At 37.3% G+C, this 15,306-nt stretch overlaps 1 protein-coding gene across 1 annotated transcript in view; it reads left to right on the top strand.

Annotated features, from left to right (window-relative positions):
- Positions 1–6,986: 6,986 nt before the first annotated feature.
- The window catches only part of LOC107722573 (ras-related protein Rab-2A), a 21,135-nt gene continuing 12,815 nt past the window's right edge, over positions 6,987–15,306 (top strand). Inside the window, exons 1-3 of the mRNA XM_016530982.1 lie at positions 6,987–7,222; positions 12,141–12,212; positions 12,576–12,643. Coding sequence (XP_016386468.1) covers positions 7,177–7,222; positions 12,141–12,212; positions 12,576–12,643 — 186 coding nt within the window. The 5' untranslated portion in view covers positions 6,987–7,176. The remainder of the gene's footprint in view (positions 7,223–12,140; positions 12,213–12,575; positions 12,644–15,306) is intronic.

Genomic DNA, 15,306 nt, shown 5'->3' with positions numbered 1-15,306 from the left:
TGAGAGATCCAGAGTCTTTAGCTAAGGAGAAATATCTGAGCACAGTGTGTGATGCGTTTTGGCTACCTGGGAAAGCTTTAAAGGAGACAAATGTGAGAGATCCAGAGTCTCTAGCTAAGTCTTTAGACTAGGAGAAATATCTGAGCACAGTGTGTGATGTTGTTGAGATCTCTTTTAAAGCTTTTAAAGAGACCATTGTGAGAGTGTTAAGAGTTTTTGTCTCAGGAGACAAGTTTGAGAAGCAGGAGACTCAAGCAAAAATCTCCATTCGATCTTAAAGTAACCTCATTTCTGTCTAGAAGAAACATTTGAGATGTTAAAGATATTTCATTTTTGTTTTCTCTTTCCTATGGGAGGCTTTGCTGACATAAAAATGTATTCCTGCAACTGTGTGTACAATCAAGAAAATAAATATTATTTCTTCATCGCTGGAATATGAGGATTGCTAAAATAATTCACATTTATCTAAACAAAAATTACAATTTAATTATTTACATCTGTATACTGAAAGCATTTAAATAGAAATGTGGATAAAAATATGACAATGAAACTCAGAATCATGGTGAATGTGAAATATTAAGAAATATTGTGATAGCGACTTAACTATTTTATTGTAAGAACAAATGCAAATGATGTAAGCTACAACATGACAATATTATACAGTAATCATGCTGGTATTCATTGGTTCATTAAACTGTCATGGGATGATATCATGCGTATAAATTTTACACTTTCTCTTGATATGTATTATTATTCAATTGAACTGTATTTTATTAAACTCTAAAAAATGCTGGGTTAAATACAACCCAGTGCTGGGTAAAATAGGGACAAACACAGCAATTGGGCTGTTTTGACCCAGCGGTTGGGTTAAATGTTTAACCCAACCTTCTGGGTAAGTAACCCAACCACTGGGTCAAAACAACCCAATTGCTGGGTTTGTCCCTATTTGACCCAGCACTGGGCTGTATTTAACCCAGCATTTTTTAGAGTGTACAAGTCCAAATAGTATAGCATCTTCTCATTTTCTGTTTATTCTGCATCATACCATATTTATATTTTATATGTATTTTTTACAATTTACACATGTTTTCATGGGTGGTACAATACCCCTCTCCACCAGGCTCAAAGAGTAGGCTAAACCATAAAGGACCTACACTCTAAAAAATGCTGGGTTAAATACAACGTTTCAATTCTTGTCGGTGTGATTGTGGCCCAATGCCGGCAGTTTTGGCAGCCGGACTCGGGCCAGTGTATTTGGGCCGATTCTGGGGCGTCATTCATCCCATGTCCATGCCGACTCTGGCAACCGCAACCGCAGCCGGGCCGAGTTATTTCATCCGGCCTGCCGGATCTGGGCCATTATCGGGCCAAACCGTTTTGGCTACCTGGGAAAGCTTTAAAGGAGACAAATGTGAGAGATCCAGAGTCTCTAGCTAAGTCTTTAGACTAGGAGAAATATCTGAGCACAGTGTGTGATGTTGTTGAGATCTCTTTTAAAGCTTTTAAAGAGACCATTGTGAGAGTGTTAAGAGTTTTTGTCTCAGGAGACAAGTTTGAGAAGCAGGAGACTCAAGCAAAAATCTCCATTCGATCTTAAAGTAACCTCATTTCTGTCTAGAAGAAACATTTGAGATGTTAAAGATATTTCATTTTTGTTTTCTCTTTCCTATGGGAGGCTTTGCTGACATAAAAATGTATTCCTGCAACTGTGTGTACAATCAAGAAAATAAATATTATTTCTTCATCGCTGGAATATGAGGATTGCTAAAATAATTCACATTTATCTAAACAAAAATTACAATTTAATTATTTACATCTGTATACTGAAAGCATTTAAATAGAAATGTGGATAAAAATATGACAATGAAACTCAGAATCATGGTGAATGTGAAATATTAAGAAATATTGTGATAGCGACTTAACTATTTTATTGTAAGAACAAATGCAAATGATGTAAGCTACAACATGACAATATTATACAGTAATCATGCTGGTATTCATTGGTTCATTAAACTGTCATGGGATGATATCATGCGTATAAATTTTACACTTTCTCTTGATATGTATTATTATTCAATTGAACTGTATTTTATTAAACTCTAAAAAATGCTGGGTTAAATACAACCCAGTGCTGGGTAAAATAGGGACAAACACAGCAATTGGGCTGTTTTGACCCAGCGGTTGGGTTAAATGTTTAACCCAACCTTCTGGGTAAGTAACCCAACCACTGGGTCAAAACAACCCAATTGCTGGGTTTGTCCCTATTTGACCCAGCACTGGGCTGTATTTAACCCAGCATTTTTTAGAGTGTACAAGTCCAAATAGTATAGCATCTTCTCATTTTCTGTTTATTCTGCATCATACCATATTTATATTTTATATGTATTTTTTACAATTTACACATGTTTTCATGGGTGGTACAATACCCCTCTCCACCAGGCTCAAAGAGTAGGCTAAACCATAAAGGACCTACACTCTAAAAAATGCTGGGTTAAATACAACCCAGTGCTGGGTAAAATATGGACAAACCCAGCGGTTGGGTTACTGGCCAGAAGGTTGGGTTAAACATTTAACCCAACTTGGTTGAAAACAACCCAATCGCTGCATTTGTCCATATTAAACCCAGCATTTTTTAGAGTGTACCTTTAGGGATTCAACAGCTTGTCACAGTGGCAGTACCCTTGAAGAGACAACTTTGTACCTTATCTACCCCTAAAAGGTGCATATTAGTAGAGTAGGGATATGTAACCTTCATCCTACATAGCTCACAGCTCATCCAAAAATTCTGTCATCATTTACTCACCCTGAAACAGTTAATAGCCATTGACTTGTAGCCATTGACTTGTAATGGTAGCCATAGTACAAACCCAATTCTAAAACGTTGGCACATTTTATAAATTGCATTGAAATCAAGAATCTGATTTGTTAATTCCCTTTAACTTTTATTTAAATAAACAAAAAAAAAAAGAAAATACTTCCAGTCAATTACCAATTACCTTACTCTGTGAACCTAACCCGGTCAGGAGCAGGTTTTTTAAGTAAAGAGTTTCTTTTAGTGTGCTCCCCGTTTTTAAAGAGTAAGCGATGTTTAAATACCTCATTCATTATTCATGCTGCAAAAAAAAAAATGCTTTTCTTAGTGAGTATTTTTGTCTTATTTGAAGTACAAATATCTAAAATTCTTAAGTCAAGATGCATTTGAGGGTGTGAAATTTTTCATATGTCCTTTTGTTTTCTTGATTATGTTCTTAAGTTTGTTTAATATTTGTTGTTCAGCACTTTGCCTTCAACACCTGTTGTTTTTAAATGTGCTTTATAAATAAACTAAACTAAAGTAAACTTTCTACATATATATATAAAAAATACCGTAAGGTATTTAGTCTTGTTTCCTGGGGGAAACAAGTGGATTTAATCGCATTTTAAGTGCATTTTACATAAAACATGTACAATTGTCTGCCATAGGTAAGAGAAAAAATCTTAATGCAAACGGAAACAAGATTATTTGTCATTTCTTACCCCATTGGCAGATAATTTGCAAAATAAGAAAAATGCACTTAAATTATTATTTTTTCTTTCTTTCCCATGGTTGGATGCATTGATGACACACATATTCTCACCATCTCATCTTCTGAAAATGAAACGGATTACTTGATTGGATGGAAGGATGCCATGGAAGGGTAGTACGAGATATATCCCGTAAACACCACCACAGCTGTTAAATAAACACAAATTATTCACTATTTATTTGGTCATCTTTATTTCCTACAAATACAAAAGTAACAGTTATTCTTTTTCCTTTTGGATTTAAAAATTCTTCCAATACTTGACTATCTCCTCTTCATCTGTCAGTGGTGCTGGTGCAGGTTCTCCCCCCATTTTGCGAGCCTCTGCCTTCTTGCTGTTGAAGTCAGGTGTTAATTTCGTTACTCTAATTAAGAAATGTGACAGGTTGACAGAGAATTTTTAATTATGTGAAAAGAGTGTTAGACTATGTGGAAAAAGCTGCTGCGCATTGAAATGTTCAAATGTTTGCAAAGTCATGTAACACTCATGAACCTTTTATGCTTAAAGCTTTACCTTGATTGAATTGTTTTTATACTTAATTTTTAGCTGCTGCGAAGTTCTTCTTCTTTTCTCCCATGTGATACTATGAAAATGAATATTAGTTTAATAATTTACAGTTTTCACCTCTGATATTATAACAGTGATTGAGAATTAAATTTACGTGTTGACTCGAAATATGCGGAAATATAAATTTCTTCTCTAAAAACTGTCTTTTTTTCAGACAGTTTATCAGTAATCACTCTTGGGGGTACATGAAGTGATTTCCCAGCATTTTTGGAGCACTGACCAGTTCCAAATGTGATATTTATTTACAGCAATTCAATAATAAGAAGTTAAAATTGTGGTTTATATTAGACACAAAATTGTCTGATTTTGCTAATTTGTGTAAGTGAATATATTACATATAAAGCCACAGAAGAACTGTTGTGCATCTCCTAATAAAACACAAAAGGTGTTTGACTGAAGCAGCACTGCACAGACCATTCTGTGTATGACATCAAAGTACTGCGAGAGCGATTAGACACCATTTTTTAATTTTTGTTTTGATGTCAAATAAGTCTTGCTGTTTTGCTTTTTTGTTAAAGCAGTGTTGCTGTTGTAAAGTTGTACAGCTACAGTTGTGTTGCTGGGTTTTAAGCAGGTTTGATTTTTTATTTTCTTCCTTATCAGTCTGTATTTATGTATTTATCAGTCTGTATCCATAATTTCACTGTCCACTCTGTTCAAATGTGGATGAATGGTTACACATAGAAGTGTCCAGAGCTGTGTGAGATCACTACCATCCTGCTGTTGTGGGGGAGGGTAGGGGTGTTAAATAATAAAAAAATTTCCCCCATAGGTTTTTAACATTCTAAAAGCTCTTTATTCCAAAGATACAAGCTAGTCAGTGTATTCAGTAGGTGTAATGTATTGTAAGTTGCTTCAGAGGTATTGCAAGTACTACGCAAAAGGGAAATTTACTTTTGGTACTTAAGTACTTTTAAAAGCAAGTACTTCTGTACTTTTACTTAAGTAAAAATCTATCTTTACAACTTTTACTTGTAATGGAGTAATATTTGACCAGCAGTATCTGTACTTTCACTTAAAGGGGTCATATGATGCTGCTAAAAAGAACATTACATTTGGTGTAATGAAATGTGTTTATGCGGTTTAAAGTTAAAAAAACACATTATTTTCCACATACTGTACATTATTGTTTCTCCTCTATGCCCCGCCTTTTTGAAACGCGTCGATTTTTACAAAGCTCATCGGTCTGAAAAAGCGAGGTGTGCTGTGATCCCTTTTTTTTTTTTTCTCCACATATTGACGTAGATATGTGGGGGCGTGTTAGAACGAGGCGTTTTAGGTAGGCGTGGCTGACTCTGAACTTTTATAAAGAATATCTCTTTGGATTTGAGACTTTAGTCTTTGCAACTTTACAGATCTTCTTTATGCACCAAGAGCTTGTAACACTCTAAAGAGAAAGGAAAAATTGAAATCGCATCATATGACCCCTTTAAGTAATGGAGTTGTGTACTTTTTCCGCCTCTGGATGTGACACAGTGAAACATGCCTCTCTCCCAACTTTTTTGGAGTGTGTTGCAGCCAATATTTACAAAATACAATTAGGCCTAAGTTGGTCAATGAAAACATTGGAAATCGTTTCTTTGTACTTTTGTCAATTAAATAAAGGTTAATGCGAATTAACAAATCACATATTCTTGATTTTTATTGCATTTTACAAAATGTCCTAACTTTTTTGGAATTGGGGTTGTATTATTTCATATTAGTCAATGTTACTATCAACTGTTTGGTTACCCACATTCTTTAAAATATCTTATTTTGTGTACAGCAGAAGAAAGAAATTCATACAGGTTTGGAACAACTTAAGGGTGAGTAAATGATGACAATTTTCATTTTTGGGTGAACTATTCCTTTAAAGTCATGATAAAACAAACAGAAAAATATATTTTCTCTGTATTGTGATGTACATCTGAGAGTAACACATTATTGATAAATGTATGGTGGGGACTTCTATGCATCAGTTGTTGATTGGATTTTGAGATGTGGGCATTGCAAGTGTGGAGGCAGGTGAATAGCACCGGAGGAGCTTTTTCATAATTCCTAGAACTACTGAGGGAAATGCTCGTCTTTTGATGTGTTCGAATCGCAGGAACGGATTTAGTTCTAGGAACTTTGTTTTAGGGAACTAAATTAGCTCATACTTCAGAGTAGGGACTAAAACAGTTCTATAAAAACTACCAGTGATGTAAGTGTACGCTGATTGGCCAAACGCATACAAAACACCGGGTACCCAGCATTTTTTAAAAGCCGTGTAAAAATATTAACTCCACAAAAGTGAGGTTGCAGGGGTGGGTTTAAGTGGGCTAAATAAATGAAGAAGTCCTGTATATGTCACCTGAGAGAAGTCTGTCATTTTCACTGGAATTATTGTTGCCTCGCCATACATACAGTTCGAGCCAGAGGTCTTTTTGTGTGGAGTCTGCATGCTCTATGTGTGTCCGTGTGGGTTTCCTTCACAATCCAAAGACACACATCTTATGCAAAGATCTATAACATGCAATTAGAAAATAAATGCATGTTTCATTTCATGCTGACTTTACTATAAATATACTACTATAACTAACTACTATAAATAAATTTGTTTTTTAAACGGGAGAATCTTCAACTTTGCTGTTTCAAAGTTGTTAGGGATGCTCATTCCATAATGGACCCTCAGGAGTTCACTCACTTTCAAGTTATCACATCACTAAAGTCTGAAGTTTTGGAAGGATAAATATTCTCTTGTAAAGTGTCTAGAGAACATGACGTCTAAGGACATACTGTCCCTCTGCCCTCTCGACGAACATTCACGGCCTGAATCTGATACACCGCGGTTAGGTGAGTGAACTTCCGGTGCAGTCCACAGCCTCCTCTGTTCTGCGTGCGTGGCGAAGGCGGGACGCGTGACGTAGGCCGGCTGGAGCTCGAGCTGTTTATTGTTCCTTCCCATCGAGGAGAGAAAAGGGCTGGCTTAGCGGAGGCATATATCACACACACTTTCCCTGCGGTTTTAGCTTCAAGGAGCCATTTTAGTAAGGCCAAGACAGGTTGATACAGGACTGGTTGGCCATGGCGTACGCGTATCTCTTCAAATACATCATAATCGGAGACACGGGTAAGCAACGACCGTGAGTCTGTTATTTCCGCAGTGCTGGAGTCAGTGACGTGGTTCAAGCAGAGGCGCGAGGGGTGGGAGGACCGACAGCCTGTTTTTCTCTGCCTTTCTCTCCAGTTGCCTCATTAGCTCTTAGCCTTAGTATTATAGCATACGTAAAGTCGATTCCTAAGCGTGTGCTTCGTGTCACGGCAGCGGTGTGCGGTTATAAGGCTGTCACGGTCTTTTGTTTTCGGCTGGGTGGGGGGAACTAGCAGGCAAGCTAACCGCTGCTTCACATCAGCTGTCTGCCTCAATAACAACAGCAGCATCTCCGCTTTCTATTAGCATTACATGTAGAGCGAAAAGCAACATGCGGTGTACGTGTCAGTGCGTCTAGCCCAGTGTTCGCTTGCTTTTGCATACATCTCTTTCTAGCCCAACTAAAGGCCACAACAGCCTGGCTAATGTTAGTTAGCCAACATCGCTAGCAGCTATTTACTCTTCTGAAAATGGCGTTGGCTCATCAGAGGATAAACACGTTTAATGAGCAATGACTATAAAATATATTTCTTTGTTTTATTACTCAAGTCTTCCATTGATCAATAAGGATCATACAATTTGTGTTTTGATGCTGGTAACCCCGTATAATTGTGGCCTGCTAGTGTTCTCACCAGATTTCTGTCACTGTAGGCCTTTCCTCAAGAGATACGGCAACAGCAGAAAGATGTATTTCTGCCTTCAAAAGTGTTAATCTGTCGTCAAGTTCCGCACAGTTTTCTTTTTTACAGTATTAATATTTTGCTAGATAACAAACACATTCATATAATGCTAATGATGTTTAATGCCATCCAACTTTGTCCATATGATTTTGCGTCCAGTTCATTCCAGGTTACATCTTGGTTTTGATTGTATGTTTTCAGGCCCACTTTATAAGAATTGTCTTTAACTACTACGCACTAACGTTAAAAATGAACCATTTGATACAGTGCATTTATTGTGCACAGACATGTTTTTATGTTGTACTTGTATTTAAAAAAACATTCACGCTTAATTATATCTGTGAGTAATTTTTGTAAGTACACTGTTGACACTACCAGTACACTTTAACACACCCTTAAACCAATCCATACCATAAAACCTCTTTCTCTCTCTGTATATATTGACTTAAAGGGGTCATATGATGCTTTTTTAAAGATCATTATTTTGTGTATTTGGTGTAACAGAATATGTTGACATGCTTTAATGTTCAAAAAACACATTATTTTTCAAATACTGTACATTATTGTAGGTCCTCTATGCCCCGCCTCTCTCAAACGCTTCGTTTTCTACAAAGCCCCCTCCTTTGACAAGCGCAGTCCGCTCTGATTGGCCAGCTGACCCAGTGCACTGTGATTGGCCGAACACCACAAGCACCTGTCGGAAATGTAACGCCCCTTACCATAAACGCGAGCTTCATCTTTCAAAATAAATGTAAAGACAGAGCAATGTCTTTACTCTGGGGAACAGAGTCGCGTGACAGACACAGTGAGGAAGCTGGTATGTGTTTGCAGTACACAAGCCACGGTTAAGACAGCTGAAATCTGTCTTTCGCACTGACATGGCTGCATCAACACTACTGCTGTTCCTGAAACCACGCCTTCTTTCTTTGCGTGCACATTTGGGCCGCATTATGCAAATATTTCCACATAGTGACGTAGATATGTGGGGGCGTGTTAGAACGAGCCGTTTTAGGGGGGCGTGGCAGAGTCTTAACTTTGATAAAGAATATCTCTTTGGTTTTGAGACTTTAGTCTTTGCAACTTCAGGGATCTTATCTATGCACAATCAGCTTGTAACACTCCAAAGAGAAAGGAAAACTTGAAATCGCATCATATGACCCCTTTAAGTAGCCTACACTTAATATAAAGTAGGACTGGGACCTTTTTTTCCCAAATAATGCATTTTTCTTCCTTCGCATATAATAATCTTATGCTCAGTGTTTTTTTTTACATTGGTAAGGACTAGATTCAACTGCAGGACCAATGTTGTATTGAGGATGTTGTTGCACTGAAGCCTACAGCATCAAAATCATCATAAGGAAGACTCTTTTGTTGGTGTACTTAAATGCATCTTGAAACTGGGGTCTTTTGTGTTGCAAATGTAACCTTTAACAAGCTTTTCATCGACAGAATAATAGGTAGGATTGCTTTGTTTACTGAGAAGCCTCTTTCCTGCCTCATGTGGAGACGTACTGTAGTGGTGGTGCTCAACATTTTTTGCAAAACTTAACCACATTTTATATCCTTTTCTTTACAGCTAAACAGTTGTTTGTCAGTCTGAGCATGCTCAAAATATGACTGCTAACATTGAGTTAAGGAATAGTTCACCCAGAAATTAAAATTCTGTTATTTACTCGCCCTCATGGCATTTCAAACCTCCATGACTTTCTTCTGTGGAACATAAAAGAAGATATTTAGAAAAATGTTGGTAACCAAATAGTTTTGGTGATCATTGACTTCTATCGTATGGACTAAAAACATAACGTCTCAAAATAACATCTTTTATGTTCCACAGAAGAATGTCAGTCATACAGATTTTGAACAACATGAGGGTGAGTAAATTACTAAATTTATGGCAAAATTGTAGTTTTTTTTGAGTGGAGTAACCATTTAATCTGGACTATACCTTAGTACAGGTTGTGCCATAACATCTGATAGTAAGTAGGTTATGAAGCCACTGCATTTCAACATTTTACCTAACTTGACACATCTAGAGTGATTGAGTTTCTTCCTTTTGTATCAGGCCTTGAACTGTGATCAAGTCAAAACCAACCATCATAAACTCTTCAATCCCTAATGCATTTCACAAAACGCTGAACAACAGTAAAATTGGTTTGTGATAACTTTTTAGGCCGTGGTTGTAAAAGTGATGTGTGAACAGGCTTGTGTATTTGCATGTTGCTCAACCCAGGTCAGATGATGCTCATCTGCAACCTGATCTAGCTGGTCATTACAAGGCATCGTGAGATTGCATCTAGCCTAGTCTGCGTTCATGCTTGAGGTGTAAGTTTGCAGTGTTAAAACTGGCACAAGGTGAGGTTTTACTGGATTTCTAGGACAAACCACATTTATATTTGTATTGATTCATTCAGCTGACAATTTTATTAATCAAATAAGTATATGTGATTGGTTCACAGATGCATCTATAAGTAGTGCTACTGTACAGTTAACTTGAGCACTAGTACATCTGTTTAAGTGCTGAACAGCAGAGAATGTTTTTTTTTCTTAAAGTAGTGCATGCATAAATACAAACTAGTTTTTAACAAATTAAAACAAAAGCATCTCATCCCTATTAGTTTGATTTCAGTTGCTTGCCATGACCATATTGGCATAGATATAATACTAGATTGAAGCGACAACATCCAGCTGTTACCAGATAATTTGTATTGTCACAATTATTCACAAGAGACAATACACGATAGTTTTTCACGGTAGTTACTATATTGTTCAGTATGTTGAGTGTAGTCTGCACATTGTAATTTCATCATTGTTGTGTTGTCTCCATGCATCTCTCTTGTGAGCGCTCTTTGAATGCTGCTTGTTTGCTTCGCAACGGCTGTTGCTCATGGCAACGTCTCCTCCTAATGTCATAAGCATTTAACCTGTTTGCGTATCATGGCAGATCTTCTAATCTCATTTTGGGGGGATAGGTTTATTTAGTTATGCCGGTAATATAAAATGTCTTGAACTGATGATTTTACTTAATTCAATTAACGTAGTTCATTAAATATGGAATCACATTCAAGGAGCAGGTAATATTTTGATAACAAGAAAGTATACACAGAAAGAAAAAAAAACTAATTAAATGTGAGATTTTATTTATTTTTTGTTTGCTTTGTTTTTGATTAACATTACACACCGGAAATTAAATATGGGAGACATCTTTGTTTTTGCTATCAGTCCATCAGGTAATTGGTCTTCGATGCTGTATCAAACTCATCTGCCCTAATGTGTCTCCCTTTAATTTTTTGTCTGATATTGATCTCTGTGCACGAGTTATTTATTTTATTCTCATTCATTTTAGCAGTAATAATGAGATGGTTTTACAATGGCTTTAATTAAACCTTGTATGTTTATGCACATTGTTGGGAAGTAAGATGAGAGTGGAAGGCCTATTCTACTCCCAAAACAGAAATAAATAACCCTGTCACTTTTTACAATTGTTCAATTATAGCCTGAACAAATGGTTTTGATGTAATGGGATAGAGCAGATGTATAGGCCTGAGGCTAATTGTGGCTATTCACGTGTGACCCTCTGCGAAGTGAAATAAACTTTAACGGAATAAAGTTGAATGGAATTGAATTGAATTAAAGTTGAATAAACTTCAACTTTACTGTTCAGTGCACTGATGTCAGACTCATTTTGGATAATAAAGTTTATTGTTAAATTGTTAAATGCCCTGCCTCCATTATGCATCTCTGTCACGTCATTATAAGTGTTTGATCACCACATTTGAGTGATCATTGCAAAAAATGTGTTTATGTATATATATTCTGTTTATGTGTATATACTGTATTCTATATATAGGAGCAGTCAAATGTGTGGACACATGAATGGGAAAGTGTCCAAACGTTTGACTGGTACTGTACTGTAATATACACACAGAATATTTTTATACTCCCTAATATCGGTATCGGCCCCTAAAAAAACCATATCGGTCGGGCTCTAGTAATAATGAGATTGTATTACAGTGGCCTTAATTAAACCATGTATGTTCATGCACATTGTTGGGAAGTAAGGCCTATTTTAGACTCAAAACAGAAATAACCCTGGCACTTTTTACAATTTTTCACTTATAGCCTGAACAAATGATTTTGATGTAATGGGATACAGCAGATGTATAGGCCTGAGGCAAATTGTGGCCATTCACGTGTGACCTTCTGTGTTTGCTTTGCAGGTGTGGGGAAGTCGTGCCTATTATTACAGTTTACAGATAAGCGCTTTCAGCCAGTGCATGATCTCACTATCGGTAAGGCTCTTTTAACTCAACCACATATTCTCTCATTAATTAAAACAGCAGGAATGGGTCTCATTAGCACAGGAAGCAGACTGGTGCCAGTCTCCTTGAAGTGTTTTTGTAAGGAACCTTCTGTAAGCACATAATAGTGAAATTTGTGGTGTGGATGAACAGGCTCTATATTCTCCATGGGTAAATAAATGTATTCAAATTTATTTAAAGTTGGCATTTGATAACTGTATTGTCAAGTTTTATATCGCTAATGCTTTGAAATGAAAGATCTGATCAGTAGTGTTGATGTAAATTTGAGGTGATCAGTGCCCTGTGCTGTCGCATGAGTCACGAATCAAGCTCTGCCTTCATTTGTCTCGACAGGTGTTGAATTTGGAGCGCGAATGATCACTATAGATGGCAAACAGATAAAACTTCAGATCTGGGATACGGTAAGATTAAAATCGTCTGATTTCTTTGTGCACCTTATTTGTGTAGAAAATGATTTTACATTTTTGGTCTGCTGTTTTGATCTCTGTGTGGCAAGTCAGGTTGGTCAGCCCTTAGTAAATGATGTGAGTGTTACTATGGCTGATATATGAAACTGACACAGTAGAGACAGTGTTGTGAGAAAGTTTATTCCTGATTAGACCGATTTGGCCATGCAAAAATGCTAATGCAGCAATATGCCTGAGGGAGTTCATTTCTGCTGCCAGGTCGCTTTGAGTAATGACTCTAGAGACACAGGAAAATGATGCCATGACAATGCTGATTGGCACCAAAACAAAGTCCCATGCAGTTTACTAGTAACTATCATGAGCTCGGACGTCAAAGGCAGCAGACCAAGAGAAATTAACCAATTTCAACTTTCTAAGAGCCTTCCCAAAATCATCTGCTGTAAGTAAGCATAATGTGGAAAAGGATTTATTTCTTCAGAATCCACAGAATCTTTTGACTGTTAGTGGTGGAAGATGCTCTTTGCAGCCAAATGGTATAGTAACAACTTTAACCAGCAGGGGTAAACCTGCATCCCTTGCTTCATCCACATGCTCTCTTTCTAAAGCCCTGACCTCCAAAGACGTCAACAAACCTGATGTCATGTTCAAAATGATTTCCAGGGAGAAAATGTTTCTAACTGGTTCATTTTTATGCTGTGGGCTGCTCACCTGGCCCATTTCTTTACGGTTTAGAGCACCTGTGGCTAGGGCTGGGCGATATGGGCAAAAATTAATATCTCTGTATTTTTTGGCCGATTTGCGATATACGGTATATATCTCGGTATTTTCGTTTTTGAATTTGGATTAAAAAAATCTGTATTTAATATATATTTATTTCACTTACCAGCCAATGTTGTCCAACACAACAATACATATTAAAGGCAATGAAAACAAATAAAGTGAATGTAACCGTGTAAGCCTTTATATTACGTGCAAAAAAGGGTTAAAATCACATTTCATTCTAACATTGTAACATTGCAATCTAAAAACAAAAATAAGGCTTTTAAAGCAGAAGTTAAATTCACTAAACTAAAAATGAAAATAAATGGGAACAAAATTGTGATTACCCCATTACAGTCACTTTACGGTCAGTGCTATCATAAAAATAGACTTGTATGTTTAAAATTCTACATGTCACATTTATTGCCCAACTACAAATATCTCAGCGAAATGTATATTTTAGTCAGAATTATTGCGCCCCTATTTAATTGAGCTCTCTCTGTTTGGCGCGCATGTGCGCGGCGGCGCTCGTTCACTGAAGTCTAGCGGAGACGTTTCGCGGAGAATCCCAAAGCTATGTAAGTTATGCATTCAGGAAGTCAGCACATCTCAAACACATTAAACAGCACAAGTAGCCTAGTGTCTATCAGCGGCACATGCAGCCTTTCTGTCCGAGCATATGACGGGCCGAGCCGCTTAAACTAATATGCGAAACGAAACTATAAACTATGTCTTACCAGTTTTTAAAGGCCTTAATATGAAGCTTGTCACATGTTTAGAACAAATTGGATTATGCACCTTCTCCGCAGCAGCTCAGTCTGTGTCCTCCGCTATATTTTCAGATGCGCTCGTATCAAACTACTGTATATCGATATAAACGGTATTGCCTCATATCGAATCGCTTTTAAAGAAAATATCGATATACCGCCCAGCCCTACCTGTGGCTGACACAAGAACAGGTTTGATTTCTTAAGACACCTCTTTCACTCATCTGTCTGGTAGTATGCAAATTTATGCTAGTGCTGCTATCGGGGGAAAAAATCACTACCTTTAACTACCAGCCAATACAGCAAGAAACATAAACTAAAATAATCTCCTTTTCAGTAAAGTAGGTACACTTTTTTTCAAGTGTGTAAATGCTCTCTTTAGTGTTTAGTCATGACTTTGTATATGTGCAGTACCGTTCAAAAACATTGGAGTCTGTAAGTCTCACATGTTCCCCAAGTCTGCATTTATTTCATCAAAACGGTATTATTGCAAAAAAAAAAAAGGTAATATTGTAAAATATTGTTGCAATTTAAAATAGCTGTTTTCTGTTTTAATATATTTTAAAGGGGTCATATGATGCGATTTCAATTTTTCCTTTCTCTTTGGAGTGTTACAAGCTCTTGGTGCATAAAGAAGATCTGTAAAGTTGCAAAGACTAAAGTCTCAAATCCAAAGAGATATTCTTTATAAAAGTTAAGAGTCAACCATGCCTACCTAAAACGGCTCGTTCTAACACGCCCCAACATACCTACGTCGCTCTGTGGGAAGATTTGCATAACACCGCCCAAATGTTCACGCAAAGAAAGAAGGCGTAACTTTAATTCTTGCTGTAGTATTGATGCCGCCATGTCGAGACGCTGTGTGTTTCGTTGTGAAAGCGAAACTACTTTGTTTAGTCTTCCAAAAGAGGACGATATCTGCTTCGTCATGCCTGGAGCTGATCCGTGCTGGTAACTGAGGAAATACATCAACATCGCGCTGTGCATCGCCGGATCGGCTTTCACCGTGGACGAAACGAAGTCCAGCCTGGGGTCGTCACATGTGGTTGCCACAAGCCCACCGGCCGCTCCTTCGTCAAATCCGCCAGCTGTGCCGTTCTCAAGCCCACCGGCCTCCGCTCACTCTAGCCC

The sequence above is a fragment of the Sinocyclocheilus rhinocerous genome, unplaced genomic scaffold, assembly GCF_001515625.1.
Source record: "Sinocyclocheilus rhinocerous isolate Xijiao unplaced genomic scaffold, SAMN03320098_v1.1 scaffold541, whole genome shotgun sequence".
In the NCBI taxonomy this organism is placed as follows: Eukaryota; Metazoa; Chordata; class Actinopteri; order Cypriniformes; family Cyprinidae; genus Sinocyclocheilus; species Sinocyclocheilus rhinocerous.
Note: the sequence above shows the minus strand (reverse complement) of the source record. Positions and strands in the feature narration are given on the sequence as shown.